This window comes from Mus pahari, chromosome 13 (genome assembly GCF_900095145.1).
Source record: "Mus pahari chromosome 13, PAHARI_EIJ_v1.1, whole genome shotgun sequence".
In the NCBI taxonomy this organism is placed as follows: domain Eukaryota; kingdom Metazoa; phylum Chordata; class Mammalia; order Rodentia; family Muridae; genus Mus; species Mus pahari.
In genome coordinates this window covers 28,005,108-28,025,513 of record NC_034602.1, presented here as the reverse complement: position 1 = coordinate 28,025,513, position 20,406 = coordinate 28,005,108, and the positions used below count along the sequence as shown (strand labels likewise).

The 20,406-nt window shown below is 42.7% G+C and overlaps 1 protein-coding gene across 19 annotated transcripts in view; it reads right to left on the bottom strand.

Annotated features, from left to right (window-relative positions):
- Nucleotides 1–20,406, bottom strand: part of Add1 (adducin 1) — a 64,771-nt gene that overhangs the window by 20,526 nt on the left and 23,839 nt on the right. For all 19 annotated transcript variants that reach the window (XM_021210701.2, XM_029545357.1, XM_029545360.1 and 16 more), the window contains exons 2-6: nt 16,295–16,509; nt 8,436–8,598; nt 7,251–7,402; nt 2,410–2,490; nt 1,070–1,219 (exon numbers count right to left, since the gene is read on the bottom strand). In XM_021210701.2, the coding sequence (XP_021066360.1) occupies nt 1,070–1,219; nt 2,410–2,490; nt 7,251–7,402; nt 8,436–8,598; nt 16,295–16,489 (741 nt within the window). In that variant the 5' untranslated portion in view covers nt 16,490–16,509. The remainder of the gene's footprint in view (nt 1–1,069; nt 1,220–2,409; nt 2,491–7,250; nt 7,403–8,435; nt 8,599–16,294; nt 16,510–20,406) is intronic.

Sequence of the window (20,406 nt, the reverse complement as noted above, 5' to 3'; positions counted from 1 at the left end):
AGGTAAGGAAAAAATAAAAATAAGAGAATCATATCCAGTTGTAATGGTATGAATTTGTATTCCTCACACTGAGCGGCTGAGGCAGGAGAATCATCACCTGTTCAAAGACAACATAGACTGTATTCGGAGACCTTATCCCAGTAGGTTGAGGCAAAAGAATTGCTACAAGTAGCTATGTAGTTCTAGCCCAGCCAGGGATACATAGCAATGGTCTATGTTTTAAAAAGAAAGGGAGAGGAAGGGAGGGAAGGAGGCAGGGAAGCAGGCAGGCAGCCAGGCAAGGGAGAGAGGAAAACAAGTCAAACTAGAGGCTGAGGGGTCGAGCTCAGGGTTAGAACGATGTGGGCTTGGTGCTATCCCCAGCAATACAGACTCACAGAAAGAGAGAGATTTTTAAAATAGAAAAGGCAAACAGTTGAGAAGCTGTTTTATTCCTGTGTGTGACTGTGTGTGATGTCTGTGAGAGCAGAGGCGGGGTAGGTGCAGTACAGCATGGCACCAGAGGAGAGCAGCAAGTGCCCTGCTCCACTGCTCTCCACCTCACTCCCTTGAGACAGTGTCTTTCACTAAACCTAGAGCTGAGGTGGTAGCCATCAAGACCCAGTGATCTTCCTGCCTCTGCCTGTCACAGAGATGGGGTTACAGGCATGCATGCAACCACATACAGCTTTTCTGTGGGTCTGAACTAAAGTTCTTTTACTCGCAAGTAAACATTCTTACCTGCTAAGCCATCTCACCAGCTTCAAACATTGTGTGTGCGTGCGTGGGTGTGCATGTATATGTAAAATATATAACAATTTAGACTTATGAGCTTGCTACAATAAGCAAGGGCAACTCAGAGCTTTAAAACCTACGAAGAAAACTGGGTAACCATGGTGCACACCTTTCTTCCCAGCATTTGTGAGGCAGAGGCAGATGGATCTCTGCGAATATGAAGCCAGCCTGGTCTACAGAGTGCGTTCCAGGACAGCTAAAGATACATAATGAGACCCTGTTTTGAAAAAACAAAGACAAAAGCAAATAAACAAACATAACGGGACCTACAAAGCTCCCGGCGTGATACACTCACCGCCGCCCCCGCTGGAGTGTGGATGTGCACAATACACTTGGCATCTGGTCGTGCAGCGTACACTGCTGAGTGCAGAGTGAAGCCCGCCTGATTCACCCCTAGGTTAGTACTTCCACGGTCTACTATATCTCCTTGTAGATTGACCTTAACCTGCAAATAAAGAAGCATACCTTTAAGTACCAAGAAGACCTCCAGGTACCCTTACTAGAAAACCTGAGAGTCAAGAAAAAGTGTCTATATCTTCTTTTTTCATTTCACTTGTAGAGAAATTTTATTTCAGCAATATTGCTTCTCTGGCAAGGTATCACATTCAAAGACTTAAGTGTATATGATCTGGCCTGAATGTAGACATGTCACACACCTTTAATCCCTCTGACTGGAATGCAGACACGACCATAATTAATGCCTTTAATCCCAAACACTATATTCCTAATGTTAATTTGTAGGAGAAAGCAGCCATGTATACCAGTAACATTTACTTGAGGGGCAGACAAAATGATGAATCAGAGAAAGATTTGTCAAAGTAAAAGATAGTGTTGGGTCTGGAATGGTAGCCAAAAAACAAAAAAACAAAACAACAACAACAAAAACAAAAAACAACAACAAAAAGAAACACACAAAAACAAACAAACAAAAACAATCACTTCAAAGACAGAAGCTTAAAACTCAGTGAGACAGTCAGCTTGGGATCTAGAGGAAGCTGTATTTCAAATATACGGGATGAAACTACAAAACCAGGGGGTGTGGGGGCTCTGCTCTTAACCACAGTGCCTGTGTTATAAAAATATATAACTAATTGCCTGACAAGCCCTCAATAACTGCATGCAGCTGACCCACTCCTTTGTTCCTTTATCACCTTGAGCTCTAGACTAAATAAATGTCTCGGAGGATGAATTAAGCTCATTGAATTTTGGACTGAATGAATGTCTTATCTAAGGGAATATCTTTTTTTTTTTTTTTTTTTTTTTTTTTTTTTTTCGAGACAGTGTTTTTATGTGAATCTCTAACTGACCTGGAACTCACTTTGTAGACCAGGCTGGCCTCGAACTCAGAAATCCGCTGGCCTCTGCCTCCCGAGTGCTGGGATTAAAGGCGTGCGCCACCACGCCCGGCCTAAGGGAATATCTTAAGGGCCTTGAAACCAGGTGTCCTGCAAAAGGACCATTCTCCAACAGACACTCCTTTGTTTAACCTTTAATGTCTATATCTTCTTTTAAAGTTTCCTCCTAAACTAACCATACTCATCTATGTTTAGTTGGGCTCTGCAACTAGACATGAGGGCACTTAAAGATCTAATAGAATCATTATAAACATGACGCCAAAGAGAAGGGTATTCTCACCAAGCTGGATGCAGTCACTTCACTGTAGAGAAGTCCAAAAGGTACGATGAGGAAGTGTTCCTGCTCAGAGTTCACTCTGGCCTACGGGAAAACGCCTGAGTCAGCACGGAAGTAATTTTTACAGAGATAAACTTACCTGTGTCACTTACAGGACACAGATTCACAGGTGAGTGACCAGACAGGATCTAAAGCATACAGTCTATCACAAAGCTAGGATGATCTGAACACTTACTGTACAGTAATTTAACTTACCATATACATACTGATCACAATGAACAAAAGCCAAACAACCCAGTTCAATACTCAGCCATTGCCGGACCATTGTAAGGTTATTCTGAGACAACCAGTCTAATGGCAAAATGATGCCAAACCTCAGAAGTAGAATAATGAAACAAACGTCTTTTGTTTTTTCTTTTTAGTTTTTCAAGGAGATAGAGAAATGGTTCAAAAATTAAAAGCACTTAATGTTCTTGCCAGAGGACCTAGGTCTGCTTGCCAGAGTACATATCAGGTAGTTCCCAGCAACCTCTAACTCCAGTTTCAGGAGCTCCAACCCCAGTTTGGACTCTGTGAATACCTGCACACATATGGTGTACACACAGTCAAGCAGACACACACACACACACACACACACACACACACACACACACACGATAAAAATTTCCCATTAGATTTTGATAATACACAAACCTGGAAGACAATGGGAAGACAATAACATTCACATATGAGTACAATCTTTGCTCAGTGTTTGATACAGTTTTGAAAGTCCTGATTCCAAAATATCATCACCCTCTGGCTTCTCTGCATCATTCACAGTGTATCTCTCTCTCCCCAATTCATTCAGCACAGAAAGGCATAATATACCTAGCGTATAACAAAACAGCAGGACTATAGCAGTAAAAAAGAAGAGATCTTCCCCAGCAGAAAGAGAGAGAGAGAGAGAGAGAGAGAGAGAGAGAGAGAGAGAGAGAGAGAGAGATTTTGTGTGTGTGTGTGTTAGTTAGTTACACATCTGCTACACTAACAAACCCCGTAGCACTAGCTAAGCTTAGGTGGTTATAAGGGAGTGAAAGGGAATTGAAGAAGGGGGAGGATACAGTAGGCGACTTAATTTCCTGGTTACTAATAGGTGGAGAATTTTTCATGCTATAAAATAGTTCATATTTCTGTAAAGATAAAGTTATTTTCTTGTATTTTGTTCATTTTATATTGATTTTTTCCATTTTTCTTTCCTGAGGCCAGCCTGACCTATATAGCAAGTTTCAAGTCAGCCAGAGCTATGGAGTGCAACCCTTTCTCAAAAGATAACAAGATACAATTCTAATTATAAGCATAACATGTTTACATGTTTTAACAGAAACTATAGTTTAAGAAACACTTAAACTATTCAATTCTTAGTTTAAAGCAAAAGGTATTATAATTCAGACATCAAATGAAAGAAAGGTGCCTCACAGCAGATTTCTTCAGTGGTGGTCTGTCAGTGCCCTTGTCTACCACCCCTCCTCTGTAATGAGGATGGACAGCCTCAGACCCTCAGCCACTCCTAAAACCCGAGCCCACCCCAGCACTCAGGAGGAAGGGGAGGGCTGCCTGTGACAGAGATGGATACTATATCCCCCACAGACTATCACCTCAGGGCTTAGCATTCCATGGAATCTAGACTGGAGCTGAGCCAATCCCCTGTGACATTGTACACAGGACAGAAAGGCCTGTGCCCCACCTAAGAAAAACCAGGAGAGGACCCTCAGCCCAACACCCCGGCTGGGCCACCTGGCCTGTCCTTTCCCTTCTCCAAGGCTTCTCTAAATCTGATGCCACTTTAAAGATCTAAGTCCATGTGTCCTCTCCAAGCCTCTAACACCTGTTAGCACTATAAAATCCCCTGAGCAGAAAATCCCTGACCCTCTTCCAGAGTAAGGGCAAAATGACTCTTAGCACTTGTTTTTGCACTGATACTGTTAATATCTCTTTCCTGTTAAGTATCTACATAAGAATATCTGGATGGTGTGATGGTATTTAATGGTAAAACAAATAGATGTCATAAATCTTAACAACAAAACCAAAATACTCTAAATTTTAAAAAGCCAAAAGGGGAGGATGGATTCTTCTTCAAAGACTTCCTGATCTCAGTACATAAAATCTTTTTGGTAACTTGAATTTTTTAATTCTGTATTAAAAACTAAGCATGCCACTTACAGGCAGAACAGTAAACATTTAACTGGCATTTTAATTCTGTCAACGCCAAACAAATTACAGGGAGAGAGGAGAGTCTTATAAACTTAAGTCAAAGTTACTAAAATAGCATTCACAACAGGGTGAGTTATACACAGCATCTTAAAAACACACAGATAAGCTACTGTCAGAGTCAGGCCCCACATTTCCTATTCCTATCACAGCTATAATATCTGCCTAGAATCAATCAGCATTAAGTCTCCATCTGAGCTTCTGTCCAGTCTAGTTAGCTGGAAAGGCCAGCAGACGGTCAGTGGCAAGTGACCTAAACTAACTGGACCAAAGGTTTCTACTGAGTTCTTTTTCACAGTTTTCCTAAAGTAATTTCGGTTCAGCCAGGGCTGGTCACCATTGAATAGTTTAGGGCATACCTACACAGTGCCAGACACTGCTCCTGGTCCCAGGCCCACAAGAGGGAGCACCAAACAGCTCTGCTTATAGAGCTGGCACTCCTGTGACAACCATGCCACCAACTGCACAGATGGGTATCACTGCTACATGGAAACACAAGACGGCATTCTAACAGGAATGGACTGAGCAGACAGAAAAGTGGCAACAGGGATCTGCAGTAAGGATTCTGCCACACTGCTAACAGGAAAGCACTAGATCACAACTTCAGAATTCACATTCCTGAGCCCAGGAGGGAGCTGAACTAAGCACTCCTTATAAGTTCACACGTGGAAACCTCCACACGAGTACATGAAGAAAAGGCTTAAGCAGTCTAAGCACTGATAACATTTGCCACCTAAAACAAATAGCAGTACTGGCATGATTATGAATTTTTCTTTAGACCTCTGTAACACCTACAGACGGTATACTCGTTGCAATAAGCAGGTATTATGATGATAATTTTAAAAATTCAGTATTGTCAAGCTGAAGTCAGTCTGGGTCACATACTGAGTTAAAACCAGTCTCAAAAAGCAGTACAAGTGGAGGCTGGAGAGATGCTCAGCAGCTAAGAGTCATGTTTTCTCTTCCAAAGAGATCCAAGTTTAGCACCAGCTCCCACCGAGTGACTTACAACGCCCTAACACTCTAATTTCAAGGGATCCAACACAATCCTCTGGCCTTGTTGAGCATCTGCACATACACAGGAAGACAGACAGACAGACACACACACACAAATAAATATTTTAAAATAGTGAAGCTTTAGCTTTTATATTTTTACTAATATTTACATGGTGGCACACGCCTTTAATCCCAGCACTCAGGAGGCAGAGGCAGGTGAATTTCTGAGTTCGAGGCCAGCCTGGTCTACAGAGTGAGTTCCAGGACAGCCAGGGCTACACAGAGAAACTCTGTGCCAAAAAACCAAAGACAAACAAAAAGTAAGGTTCTTAAAATCCAGAAGATTTCCACAAGAAATTAAAACAAGCTTTAAAGCCAAAGGAAAAGAAATTCAGAGAAGACGGAAAGAAAAAGCAAGCTGTCAGTGCTTAAGAGTCTAGGAGGAAGGCCATGGTTACAGGTCAACAGACATGTGGCCAGAGACAGCAAGAGTTCCCTTCATTTTCTAGGAAATGATAAAGGTGATGACTCAAAGAAGGGCCAAATGTATGCATTTACTTGTTTATTGAGACAGGGTCACATGCAGCTCACACCAGCATTCAAACAGTCAAGGACGATTCTGAATTTCATTTTTTTACATTCATTCATTCATTTATTCATTCATTCATTGCTGTAATGTGGGCATGTGCCACAGCGCCTGTGTGAAGGCTAGAGAACAACTTGAAGGAATCCATCCTTCCTCCCTCCCTCCCTCCCTCCCTCTCTCCCTTGACACCATGTGGGTTCCAGGGACTGAATTCAGGCAACATAAACCCAGCAAGGAACATTCTTGAAAGGATGGTTCATAAAATCAAACTAGGCAAAGGCGAAAGTGAAGACTGGGCTGATGGGTAGAAACAGGGAGGACCCATGCTCATGGCAGGGCTCACGCTGTTCCCTCACACAACCTGAGCTGGAACAAGGGGTCGGTACAGAGAAAGCAGACAGCCAGTGACATCTGCTACAAAGCTGAAGGGAGGGCAGAGAGACCCTGAGAATGCTGGGAACAGAACAAAACTGGAGAAGCTGAAAAACCACGCACAGGCAGAGAAGGCTCTAACCAGAATCAGGAAGAAAACATTGATTTGTAAGTCATAAATGACTTTAAGGAATGGCTTGTAATTTGGTAAACACTCATTAATTAGGTTAGAAAGATGTTTTTAAAAACTACTTTCGGGCTGGTGAGATGGCTCAGTGGGTAAGAGCACCCGACTGCTCTTCCAAAGGTCTGGAGTTCAAATCCCAGCAACCACATGGTGGTTCACAACCATCCATAACAAGATCTGACTCCCTCTTCTGGAGTGTCTGAGGACAGCTACAGTGTACTCACATATAATAAATAAATAAATAAATAAATAAATAAACAAACAAACAAACAAACAAACTACTCTCATAACTTTTAACCCACACATGTCAATTCTTGTGTTCTGCAGCAATGAATGTAAAGAGTGGGTGTTCTAAGAGCTATTAAACTCTGTATGAAAAGATGGTGCCAGCCACTTAAGCCGCTACTCACCCTGCAGCTGAGCTGCACCACTCAGAATTACAGTCTGAGTACTCACTGTGATGTGATTGTAGATAAGCTGGGACCACCCAAAGAGATCTGCCAGTCTGTAAAATGCTGCCAGTTTACACCGCAGTAACTTCTCCCCTTTGTCATATGCAATCGAATCAGATCCTCTAAGGTCATTCACAGGAGTAACCATACCGAGACCTAAAATAAAGAAAAACAAAAGTCAAACTTTTTAATACATTTTATTGGTATTATTTTTGTATTTTTTGACTGTAAATCAATTACCACAGTCCTATTTTTTTGTCCATATTAAACCATAAAATTTCAGATATTTCAATGACAGAAAGACAATGTTCTCTCTGGCATTAATATATAGCTCAAAAATAGAAAACAAAAATGTAGTGGAATTTGTGAGATGAAGTAACGAATAGATTAGAAGAAAATGTACAGCCTCTGGCTGGGGGCTATCATGTCAGGAGAAGCCTAAAGACTAGACTGTGAGAAAAACCGAAGCCATATCTTGAAGAGTTTGTCTGAAAGATCCGGCAGTCTGGTTCTTGAGAGATACCTGAGTCGTGTTCAGTTACTTCAGTGAGTAGGTCAGGACCAACTCATGAGGCAGGGACAAAGACAAACCCAGTAATGATATTTTTTCTGGCAATAAATGAGTTGTGGTGATCAGGGACAGTGAAGTGGACCACATAGGGGACATCTGTCACAAGACAACATGGCAGAGAGTATCAGTGTTCTGATCAGGCCTCAGACATGTGGCATATGGATCGGTACATAAAAAGGGAGGCTCGAGGATCTGTGTAAGGAAAGGTGGACTGTGGTGAGCACATGGCTAAAAACAAAGCAGCAACAGTAATCGTCGCTAGTGACGTAGTTCCGAGTGATCGGATCAAAGAAAATCCTTGATCACTGTTGGGCACTTTCCAAATCATGCACACTCTATAGTTTTATTTACTGGATGATGATGGCATAGGCCTTTAATCCCAGCACTTGAGAGGCAGAAGCAGGCAGATCTCTGCTCCACAAATGAAGCTCCAGGTCAGCCAGGGCTACACAGAGAAACTCTGTCTCAGTCACCCCTACCCACCCTCCCAAAAACCCAACCCCCTCAATTTTGTATACTGTCCAGTGCACACTCACATACTCATGTGGCTCACATGAGAAAGCTTCAGAATCTTATCTGAAAGGTTACAGACCACAGACAAAGCCAGGAACTACTCACTCATGTTCAGGGCGGCCATTCCTCCTTGAGGAGCTGCTGGGTAGACATTTGGTACACTCGCCGTCATGAAATCTGCAATCTGCTGCAATGCCAGCAGGCCTGTGGGGTTCTTGCCCTTCTTAAACTGCTCCTGTATCATAGACTCCAGCTCTTCACAGAAGGCCTATAACACATATTAAAATGTCACACACTTTCTACTGGGAGTGCTATTATTGTATTAGAGTGAGTGTGGAACTGTCAGATAAATGTCTGTTTTCATCCAGTGCTAAAGCAGCAAGCTGGCCTGAGCATCTCACTTCTGAGAATATGAACTGATATGTTCCTTTTTATAAGTAATTTAACAAAATAAAAGCTTAAAACTTAGAACAAGATTCCACTAATGGAAATCTATTTTAAGGAAATATAAGGAATGCATTTAAGGACTTATTCATAAGGTAATTAATCTTGGCATCACAGATTTTTAAAAAGTAGGCCACATTTCAGAAATTAAAAAGCTGATTTAACATGCTGGGAATTCCACAGATGCATTTAACAGGAAAAGCTTAAAATCAAATGGCATTAAAACTGTTCTTGATATGTTTTTGAGTAAAAAGGTAATATAGTCAGTATTTATAAGAAAAAATTTAAAATATAAACTATAAAAAGATTAAAAGTATATCAAATGCTAATTACAATTCTCAGGAGCAAGATTACTGATAACTTTTATATTCTACTTTGTGCTTTTTTGTATTTTCTTCAAAATAGGAAACTGTTTTGTTAAAGTAGAAAAGCACGGCACGGCACTGCACACCTGTTATCCTCTAGGCCACCCTAAGCTACACAGCTACAGAACGAGTACAGAAGCAGCCTCGGCTACAGGCTACAGACCACAGAGAGAACAACTTTCCTCCAGAAGAAGAAGAACGAAGGGCATGATACCATCCCTGTAGCCCTAACATCTGGGAGGCTGAAGCAGGAAGGCCATCTTGAGCTAGTGAGACTGTCAATTACAGCACTAAAAAAAGAAAAGGAAAGGAAAAAGTCTATCTTTTATTAAATAATACTAAATTAGGCAAAATCAGACAGTAGATCAATAATAATTTTAACATGAAGTTATTATTTTAATAGGACAGATTTTTCTATGTTGTGGTGGTTTTGGTTTTTTTGGAACAGAGCCTAACAGCTACCTAACCATAGGTGGCCTGAACTGTCTATGTAGATCAGGCCTTGAATTTACAGTGATGCTCCTGCCTTGGCTTTGAATACTGAGATTATAGGTGTATACCACCACACCTGGCTCAGATATTTCTACCTTCCCTCAAACTGTTATAACTGATCACCCAGCTTAAAAGAAATAAATCTTTCTTTCAAATAATTATAAATGATACCTCAGATGAAAACATGCACTCACTGGATGATCCATCTAACTAAAGTACTCAGTGATTCCAAATTAAACTTACTTGTAGTTTTCATGGCTTAATATGAAAACCTACTGAAAGACTATGTCAAAGAGCTCTCTAGAACACCTATTTCTCAGATGTGTGTGACAGCAAATGTATGACTGCTAGTCGGTTGGCCAAGAGCCTTCCGCAAAGCCAAGGTCTTCCTCCTCGTGATAAAGTCAGTGTCCATTGCTCTGTCAGTCAGTGAAGGAGGAAAACAAGGATGGAATCAGTGACTCAGCAAAGCACAGCTATGGATCTGTCCTTGTCATCAATGTGTAATGCACGGGGATTCATATAAAAACACTGCACAAAGACTCAATAAGCTGCCCTCCACTGACCATCACGGGGTACTGGTCACCACGGCTGGAAGCTCAAACCCAGCCCAGGCTAAAGGAACTACTTTAAAAAACAAGACAGAACAGTTGAACAGAGTAACATGCTTGTGTCAATTTAAATCCTGCCTGTCCTCATGAATCCTCAGTCTGAAAAGGGAAATAATCCATCTCCAAATATACAAACATATCTACAGGAAATCCCGTTCAAATGTGCTACCATAGACCCTGTGTGAGGCAGGCACAGAAGACTCTGACACAGGTAAGACAATCCATACCATCAAGGAACTCAAAGATGCAGTAAGGAAAGAGCGGGTTATGAGGGTCTCCCACACTATCTGCATTTCAGGTAGCATTTATGGATGATTGGCACAGAGCTGGCTTAGTGATGAGTGAGGGCCTCAAGATACCTACATGGTTACCTGGGTTTTACCTTCAGTCAGCAGTGACTGCCCAAGGCTCCTACGTGCTACTGTGGTAACAAATCCCGACAGTTCAGCAGCTACACTCCAACCTTTCTGAGCCAGACTTTTCTCCTGTGCTCTCCATTCTTCTGCTCTCACTTCTGCAGTCACGCTCTAGACCAACTCAAAGCCACAAGTGGACTCTCGGACTGGCCCCTTCTAGTATCCACATCACCCTTTCCTCCACTCCACTGTGGTTCTAACACTCCCCACCTCTTCTCCTCACCTTCTCGGTACCCCACTGTCCTTCATTAAGCTTAGATCCAGTAATCATTTTTCTATTTCTATCATTCAAGTGGCAAAACCTTAGTAAGCTCAAATTCTTCTTCTTCTTCTTCTTCTTCTTCTTCTTCTTCTTCTTCTTCTTCTTCTTCTTCTTCTTCTTCTTCTTCTTCTTCTATTTATTAGATGTAAGTACAACTGTAGCTGTCTTCAGACATAGAAGAGGGAGTCAGATCCCATTTCAGATGGTTGTGAGCCACCATGTGGTTGCTGGGACTTGAACACAGTGCCTTTGGAAGAGCAGTCGGTGCTCTTAACCGCTGAGTCATCACTCCAGCCCCCCCCTTTTTAAGATTTATTTATTATTATATGTAAGTGCACTGTAGCTGTCTTCAGACACACCAGAGGAGGGCGTCAGATTTCATTATGGATGGTTGTGAGCCACCATGTAGTTGCTGGGGTTTGAACTCAGGACCTTCAGAAGAGCAGTCAGTGTTCTTAACCGCTGAGCCATTTCTCCAGGCCCCAGCTCAAATACTTCTTTTCTTCCCTTCTGCTAATGTTTCACAAAGGTAAAAGGAGACATGAAGGCCAGCCCACATCAACATGCTACCCCGTCTGCAAGTTCATGGCCTCTGACCTCAAGTTGCCTGTCATAGTAACCTAACTTGATGTTCCTTGCTCCTTTTTTATTGGGTGAGGGCTAATAGCAAACATCATCCAAAGGAGACCAGATGGGCAAGGTGCTGCGATAAGAAGCCTTGTGCTGGGTGGGGTGATGCACACCTTTAATCCCAGCACACAGAAGGCAGAGGCAGATGGATTGCTGTGAGTTCCGGGACAGCCAAGGCTACAAAGAGGAAGAAGCCCAGGGAGTTTCTTTGGCCACCCAGAATCTCACACAGGGCAAGACCAGGCCCGGGTTATGGGAATGTCCCCACACATTCAACACATTCCACACAAGCTCTTTGTCCTTGATACAGCTGCTGCCTTCATGCCCACCACCAGCACCTTCACTTCTTCCTCTGCTCATCCAGTATGTCAACATTTCCACACCCAACAGTACCATTCCCTTCCTTGTCAAATTGGAAGGCCCTCTACAGAATGCTCACAGGAACCTGGACCTTGCTCTTGGTCATAGTCTGCAGCATGGACAGGGAATGTTCAAAGTCTAGCACCTTCTCATGCATTTAATCCCCAGTGGGGATGCCCAGGACCTAAGCACCTCAGCATTAGTAGGATCCTGGCCCAGGATGCTCATCATGGACCCACAATGGCTGTAAGGAATCAGCTACTCAACCAGCTGGAAGAATCCCTGCAGGAGCTTCCTGCAGTAATCTCTCTGCGCTTTCTTTGAGACAACACCTCACTGTGCATCCTGGCTGGCCTGAACACAGAGATCTGTCGGATACTGACTCTGGATACTGAGATTAAAGGGATTAGCAACCATGTTGGGGGTGGAGGTGGTGAGAATCATTTCTTCTTTCCTCTCCCTCTGCCCCCTCTCTTCCCTCTTCCTACTTTTTCTAAGCTTTGTATTCATTGAAAAGTTAAGACCTCCTTTTATCACATTCTTTTTTTTTTCTTTTTTTCTTTTTTCTTTCTTTTTTTTTTTTTTGAGACACGGTTTCTCTGTGTAGCCCTGGCTGTCCTGGAACTCACTTTGTAGACCAGGCTGGCCTCCAACTCAGAAATCCGCCTGCCTCTGCCTCCCGAGTGCTGGGATTAAAGGCATGCACCACCACGCCCTGTACTTTTAATCACATTCTTGCCACCATGATACAGAATATAGAGATGAGTAAACCAGGAATGAACCCTCTGAAAGTCAAAATAAATTCCCTTTCTCTTGTAAGATTTTTTTTGCCAGGTACTTAGTCGTGGCATAGAGTCACAGAACTTACAGATAGTCTCTACATAGTAAAGGAATTTATTGATGACTTACAGTCTGCAAACCAGTTCCCAACAATGGTTCAGTAGTAGCTGTGAATGGAAGTCCAAGGGTCTAGCAGTTGCTTAGTCCCACAAGGCAAGCAGGCAGAAGAGTGAGAACAAGACTCCCTTCTTCCAATGTCCTTATATGGTCTCCAGCAGAAGGTATAGCCCAGATTAAAGGTGTGTGCTACCACACCTTTAATCTCAGATGACCTTGAACTCAGAGATCTCCCTGTCTTAATCTTCTGGAATCCATAGCCACTATGCCTCAAGATCTCCATACCAAGATCCAGATCAGAAACTTCTATCTCCCAGCCTCCAGATTAGGGTCACTGGTGAGCCTTCCAATTCTGGATTGTAGTTCATTCCAAATATAGTCAAGGTGACAACCAGGAATAGCCACTACAGTAGATAATACAGCAACATTCCTACCACTGCATCAGTTCCCTGGCATACCCTGTTCTATGCCATTGCTGTGGGACTACTCTGGCCACCAATACTCCAAAGGAACCGATCTACACAATGTCAGTACACACTTTTCTCATAGCACAAGCCTATGTTGAAAACAAAACAAAACAAAAAACTTTAGAAACTATGGTAGTTCCAGATGTAAAAGAAAAAAGTGAAAAAGACAGAACAGAGACCCTCAGTTGCCCTCATTGCTAACACCTAATATTAGTAGTTACTATGTTAGTGACTTTTCTATTGCCATGATTATGGAACAGTTTATTTTCACTTATGGTTCCAGAAGTCCATCACGGCAGGGAGGCATGCAGCAAGCAGGCATGGTAGCAGGAGCAGGAAGCTGAAATCTCACATCTTCAGCCACGAGCATGAAGCAGAGAGAATAAACTGGAAGTGGTGTTGTAGGACCCCAACTCAATTTGTTTCTTAGATACCTAAAAAGAGTTCTTTCTTCTTTTGCCTTCAACCTGAGTTACTAATTACCTCTGGAACTGGCTCATCTTAAACTTAGACTGGTGCAGGAAGCCTTATGTCCTTCTACCTGACAGCTAGAAAAGTGATAACTGCTGGATGGCCTGCCATGCCCTGCTTTCTGGTATTAAAAGCAAGGAATGTTTACCAAAAGATAGCTTATGACCCCTACGCCATAAATGAGCCATACAGCTCCTTCTGAGAAAAGCTGTAAACTCAACTTTCTTTGTGAACTTCCCCTGCTTGTTAAGACTCAATTTGAAGTTATACATTACCCAGATGTACTGTGTCAACCCTGATACCCCCGGGCCCTTTGGAACTTCCTGCTGCCCTAAGCCTGCATGTACTATTCTGCTGACTTGTAACCGCCTTGATGTGTTTGAATGAGCCAATCATATGTAACCACGCCAATTCTCCCCATCTCCCGACCATTACCCTATTAAAAACCCCTAGCTCTTGGGTCTCAGGGTCGACTTCCTCTGTCTCCTGTGTGAGATACGAGTCGACCTGGAGCTCGTGCGTTTGCATCAAGACGGTCTGTCTATCGTGTTTTTCTTGGGACACCCTGACTCCTGTAACCTGAGGACCCGAGAGGGGTCTTACGGTGTAGTACTATAAAACACTCACAGCCTGCTCCCAGTGGTGTTCCTCCTCCAGAAGGGCTCCACCTCCCAAAGGTTCTATAACCTCCCCCAAAAAGCCACCAACTGGAGGTCAAGTATTTGAACACCTGAGCTGTGGGGGACATTCTCATTCAAACCACCTAAATTACCAAAGTACTGTGGTCAAAAACGAAGGCAGCGCACCGGTGCACCCTTCCAGTGAGACCCAGGTTGTACGAGGCTGTATTGTCTTCTCACTACTGTCTCTCCTCGTTCTGTTCTAGATAGAGCTCACACATTTGGACCAGCACTACTCCAGTGCTCTCTGTGGACTAGACGCCCTCTGAGGAAGCATCTTACTCCCTGCCCTCACACCCTCGGAGCCTGGCACAGCCCTGCGCACACCGGGTGTGCTGAACTCAGATTCTCCCTCTCCCTCTAGTCAGTCACTTAGCTCCCTGTGTTCTCCCAGCTCCTGCTCCTTCTCAGCTCCTCTATCCCGCCATCATTCTACTTTCTAAGTCAATCTCCAAAAAGACTCTGTCTTTCCACCCTGAACCTAATCTCAGTTCTTGCCGTCTTCTGTTTGGAAGATAGCTACCATGTCCTGAAGCCAGAATCCTTTCCTTAAACCTGAATTCCGTCTGTTCCCTGTCAACAATCTCCAGTACCTCCATACTTAGAGAACAACTCAAGTTCCTATTCAACATACGCAGCCTTCCAGAATCCATTCTAACTATCCTCGCTCCATGCCACCTTGGAGCCACCAACCACACTAACTTTTTTCTCTTTAAGTCTCTTCAAGCACACCCCTACTTCAAGAATTCGCCTAAACCTGCTTCTCAGGCTGGAAAGTTTCTGTTCTTGATACCTACATGACCAGGTCCTTCATGCTACAGAGTCAGGTTAACTAACTCTCCTCAGTGAGGCCTTCTGACCCCAGCCACACTCCCTTTCAGCACTCCACTGCTTTTAGCATAGCACATGACTACATTTAATCATTTACTGCCTTCAACTAGAATGTCTACATGTGTCATTTATATTCATCAAGTTCTGCACAGATCTGAGCACTTTCCTATTATACCTTGATAACAATACAGTCAAACCCAAACTACTAGAGGCCTCCCTCACAAGTCTTGCTTACTGCTAAGTCCCCAGTTCAAATCCATATGTCCTCACAGCATATGAGACAGTATCATGTTTTAAAAGTCGATGACACCTTCCAAAAATACTAACAGAACAAAGCAAAACCAGATCAGAAGGAAGGAAGGGGAAACTGCAGCACAACAAGGGTAACATAACCAACAGCAAGAAGCTACGAGGCAGGGCTACTGTAATTACGCCTCACCTAGAAGGCACTTGGCAGGTAGACTGTGGCGCTCAGTGCTGACTGTAACAGTCAGGTGCGATTTATTAGCTTAGCTGTAACCAAGAACAAGTGAAGGCCACGAGTGTCCCTAATTCAAAATATTTAGGGTTGGAATGAGAATTATTTCAGATTTTGGAATATTTGCACAGGCTTTATCAGTTGATCATACAAACATCTCAAATGTTCTCAAATCCAAATGTTTTAACCAATACGGTAATGCTTAAAATATTTCTCTTGGGTTTCTGAAATAGGGATATTTGACCTGTATTTTGAAGAAAAATGTGCATTTTACATTGTTACAATGTACAATTACAATTTACAAGAGTTTATAAAAACCACTTTGGACCAACATTGAAGACAGTTCAAAGTAGAAAGTAATATCTACCCTTTATAATTCTAAAATCTTCTAATTATGTCTGCTAACACAAACCAAACAGAATTTTTCAACAAGTTTCTATAAACATGAACACTGACGTGCTGAGTAATGAGAATTGACTACGCCATTCAAACAACAGGCCGAAGAGCACAGGAATCACAAGGAAGCTGGCCAAACTTGTTCTAAACAAACTTTTCCTTACAGGACTCTGTAGAATCATAGACACCCTCTTCTTCTGCTCCATCATATTGAAGTCCTGACGAAGGTCTGGTGCCATGTTCCTCTCCCGCAAATATTCTGGGTTGTTCTCATCGACTCTGTCAAAGTACCTCTCCTTGTGAGGGGCTGTGGTTGGAGGTGGTGAGGTCACCACTGCGGCCCGAGTGTCACCATTCATTGCACAATTTTCCTAGGGTCCTACAGAATGAAAATAAAAGACATTTTTGTGTTCAAATCAATGCCCATTAGGATTTCATTATGAGAACATCAGGCTCAGAAATACATGCTTCTATGTGGTGATATGCTGGTTCCTTTATGGTTCAGTAGCACATGACTGGTCAATCGTTCCCTCCCTCCACTAATCAATGCTTTATTTTGTTCTAGCCATTGTTTATTAGAGCATAGAACAACCTAGCAATGTTATTATGTATGTCCTTTGACAAATGCAAAAGGGGTAAGAAATTTAAACTTGGGCTGAAGAGATGGCTAAGTGGTTAAGAGCAATGACTGCTTTTCTGAGTCCTGAGTTCAATTCCCAGTAACCACATGGTGGCTCACAACCATCTGTCATGAGATCTGATGCCCTCTTCTGGGGTGTCTGAAGACAGCTCCAGTGTACTTATATATAATAAATAAATAAATCTTAAAAAAAAAAAAAAAAAGAAATTTAAACTTGACAATATAATTAACACTTAACATTTATCCTACATTGACAAACTTCAGAAGTGTTAAAGCATAATCCTTTTTTTTGCTTTTGCTTTGTTTTGACCGTGTGTCTCCGTCTTTTGCGATAGTCTTTCTACATATCCCTGGTTATCCTGGAACTCACTCTGTAGACCAGGTTTGCTCTGGAGTACTGGGACTCAAACTGCATCACCACATCACTCCCACACCCTTCCTCATTTTTAAAGATAAGAAGACATCTGGCTATAATCATGCCTACAATCCCAGCACTATTTTCCCCTGAGACAGGGTTCCTCCATGTAGCCCAAGCTGCCTCTGACCCCCAAGTGTGCTTGAGATGTACACGAGGGTCCGGAATCAAAGTCATCACGACTGTCCAGTAAGTTCCAAGCCAGTCTGACTACCTGAGACTGTGTCTCAAAACAAACAAAAATTAATTCAGCGGGAAAAACATGAGGACTGAGATTCAAACCAAAGCAATGTATCTCAGAGCTTTCTTTTGTTCCTAAATTCTCGGAACTGTGCCATACATGACAAAGATGACAAGTGTAGCTGTGGCAAACCTATGAGACACAGGTAACAGTGCCCATCAAGAGACAGGAAGCTGAGGCTTGAGACAGTTCAGCAGATGGAGAGAGACCTTGGGGCTCTTCCCATGTACCCAAGATTTCTTCCCAGACCCACACTGTGCAGCTAAAAACTAGTTACTAGTGTGAGCTCCCTCTTCTGGCTTCTCTGGGACCCAAGCACACTCACACAACCACACACAAGTTTTAAAAGAGAAAGATGAGAAGGTCATGGATGAGAAGACTGGCCTTTAACTACCACAGACTTAATACGGTCTGGTACTGACCTTCATAATGACTATCATATGAGAGTGTGCATACATGCACATGCATAGCCACACGTGAAGGCATACATGAAAGAAGAAAGCTTCTAGAAGACCCCAGATCACCACTATTTCAGACTCACAGCAATCACCTTTACCTGTTGAGCCATTTTATGGACTCTACCTTTTCTTTTTTTTTTTCTTTTCTTTTTTTTTTCTTCTTTTTTTTTTTAATCTTTTTTGTTTGTTTGTTTTTTTCTTTTTCTTTCTACCTTTTATTTTTAAAGACTAGGTCTCACTCTATAATTCAGGGTGACTCTGAACTCATAGCAATCCTGATGCTTCTGCCTCCTGAGTGCTGGGGTTAAAGGTGTGTGCCGCCACCACCACCACCACCGCCACCACAGGCACCACCGCCACCACCGCCACCACCGCCACCACCACCACCACCCCCAGCAAATGTAGGTGTAATTTTAAAGTCAAACAATGAATAAATAAAGTCCTGCAACAAAAATTTATGTTCTATGGCTCTTTTTCAAAACATGAGAATCTCTCATCCTCCTGTTAGATGCTTTTAGGGCTTAAAAAAAAAACCAAAATCCCTGGGCCTCAAAGGCTTCATTGGCACTGGACCAGAGCAGTCTGCTCCCCTCTTCAAGGGAGAAGAGCCATAGGACACTAAGATAGCTGGGCCAATTCTACAGTGTCTAGCAACCACAATGGACACCCCTGTCTGGAAAAGACAAAAAAAGAAAAAGAAAAAGAAAAAAAAAAAGTAAAGAATAAGTTAGGGTCGTGTTAGAACAGGGACGAATGGAGTCATGTGAGATTTCTGGGGTTTTGTGAGAAAGTGACAAGAAACTGAGACAAGAGTCTTGTGACCTTAGTTTCTTCAGAAACAAGGAATTGTTCTTGGAATGTGCTTTCATGCCCCTCCCAGGTGTAGTGAGTGGACAGAAATTTGCTTCAGATTATGCATTACAGCTGGCTATTGTAAACTGCTTCTTTGGAAAAACATTTTTGCCTCGTGCAACTTGCCCCTGTGATTGCAGACTTTACTGATATGACACCTCTTACCCTCAGAGGGTAAATCGTCCAATGCTCTAAATAAATGTCTACTGGCTACCGCATGAGACTTTAGTTTGCCTCATTTATCGGCTCCATCCTCCCAGGGCCCACCGACAGCTCCAGCAATAAACAGGGCAAAAACCAGAGAGTTGGTTTTTTCCTATTCTTAATTTTGTGTATGTGCATACAGGGGAAGGGGCACACTTGTGTGAGCAAAGCATATGGAAGCCAGAGGTCAGCCTCGGATGTCCTTCTTGAGGTACTATCTGCCTTTTTATTTTTTTTAATCAAAAAATAAAATAAAACATTAAAAAAATATTAATCTATTGGGAGAAGGGCAGAGCATAGGAATTCAGAGGACAACCTGAAGGAATCCAGTGGATGGCCCACACCCAGGAATGTGTGAGCAGGACGAAGTAGATCCAGTAGGTTATTAAAAACCAAACCAAACAAACCAAAAGGACACTAAGCTGCGGCAGGCAGGGATAGGTATAGGAGCAGTGAGAGGAGGCACAGTGGGGTAAGTAAAATCAAAATAGATTTGATGAAATTCTCAAAGACTTACTAATTGTTTTTAAAGTCTTGGTACTAGAGAGATGGATCAGCAGTTAAAAGTATTCGCTGTGGGCTGGAAAGATAGGGTAGGTGTGGGGCTAGAAAGATGACTAGGTAGGTTAAAGTACTGGCTGCTCTCCTAAGTACCTAGGTTTGGCTCCCAGCCTACATGTGGCAATTCACAACCATCTGTAACTCCAGTTACAGCTTATCTGACTCTTTTCTGGCCTCCAAAAGCACTAAACATATGTGGTAAGAACGGAGAGATGGCTCGGTTCTTAAGAACACTTGCTGCTCTTAACCGAGGATCCAAGTTCAGGTCCCAGAACTGAAACCATCCATTCAATTCAGTTGCAGGGGATCTGGTGACCACTTCTGATTTCCAAGAGCACTGGACTTGTATATAGTGCATCTACATGCATACAGGAAAACACTCAAACAAATCAAATAAAATAACCTCCAGGGGCTGGTAGTCCCGTAAATAGAGCCAGCAGAATAAAGTCCAAGTAATACCTATAAATAAGCATATGGAATTTTGGTTAATATCAATAATAGAAAAAAAATACTCTTGGCTAGCAAGATGGTCCAGCAGGTAAATGTTTGCCACTAAGCCTGAAAACCTGAGTTTGGTCCCCAATATCCACATGGCAAAAGAGGCACAATGATGTCCACACATTTTCTAATCAGAGAGAGGGAGCAAGGGAAAGAAGAAAGTGTATTCTGGGTAGAGTTCTACATGTATCGATGTGTTTGTTTAAAATGCACTGTTTCTCACCATGGTAGCTCATGCCTATAACCCTAGCAATAGGAAGGCTGAGGCAGGAGTATCTCAAGTTCAAGACTAGGCAGAACTACATAGTGAGATCCTCTCTCAAAAGCCAAGACACACTGGGCAGTGGTGGCGCACACCTTTGATCCCAGCACTTGGGAGGCAGAGGCAGGTGGATTTCTGAGTTCAA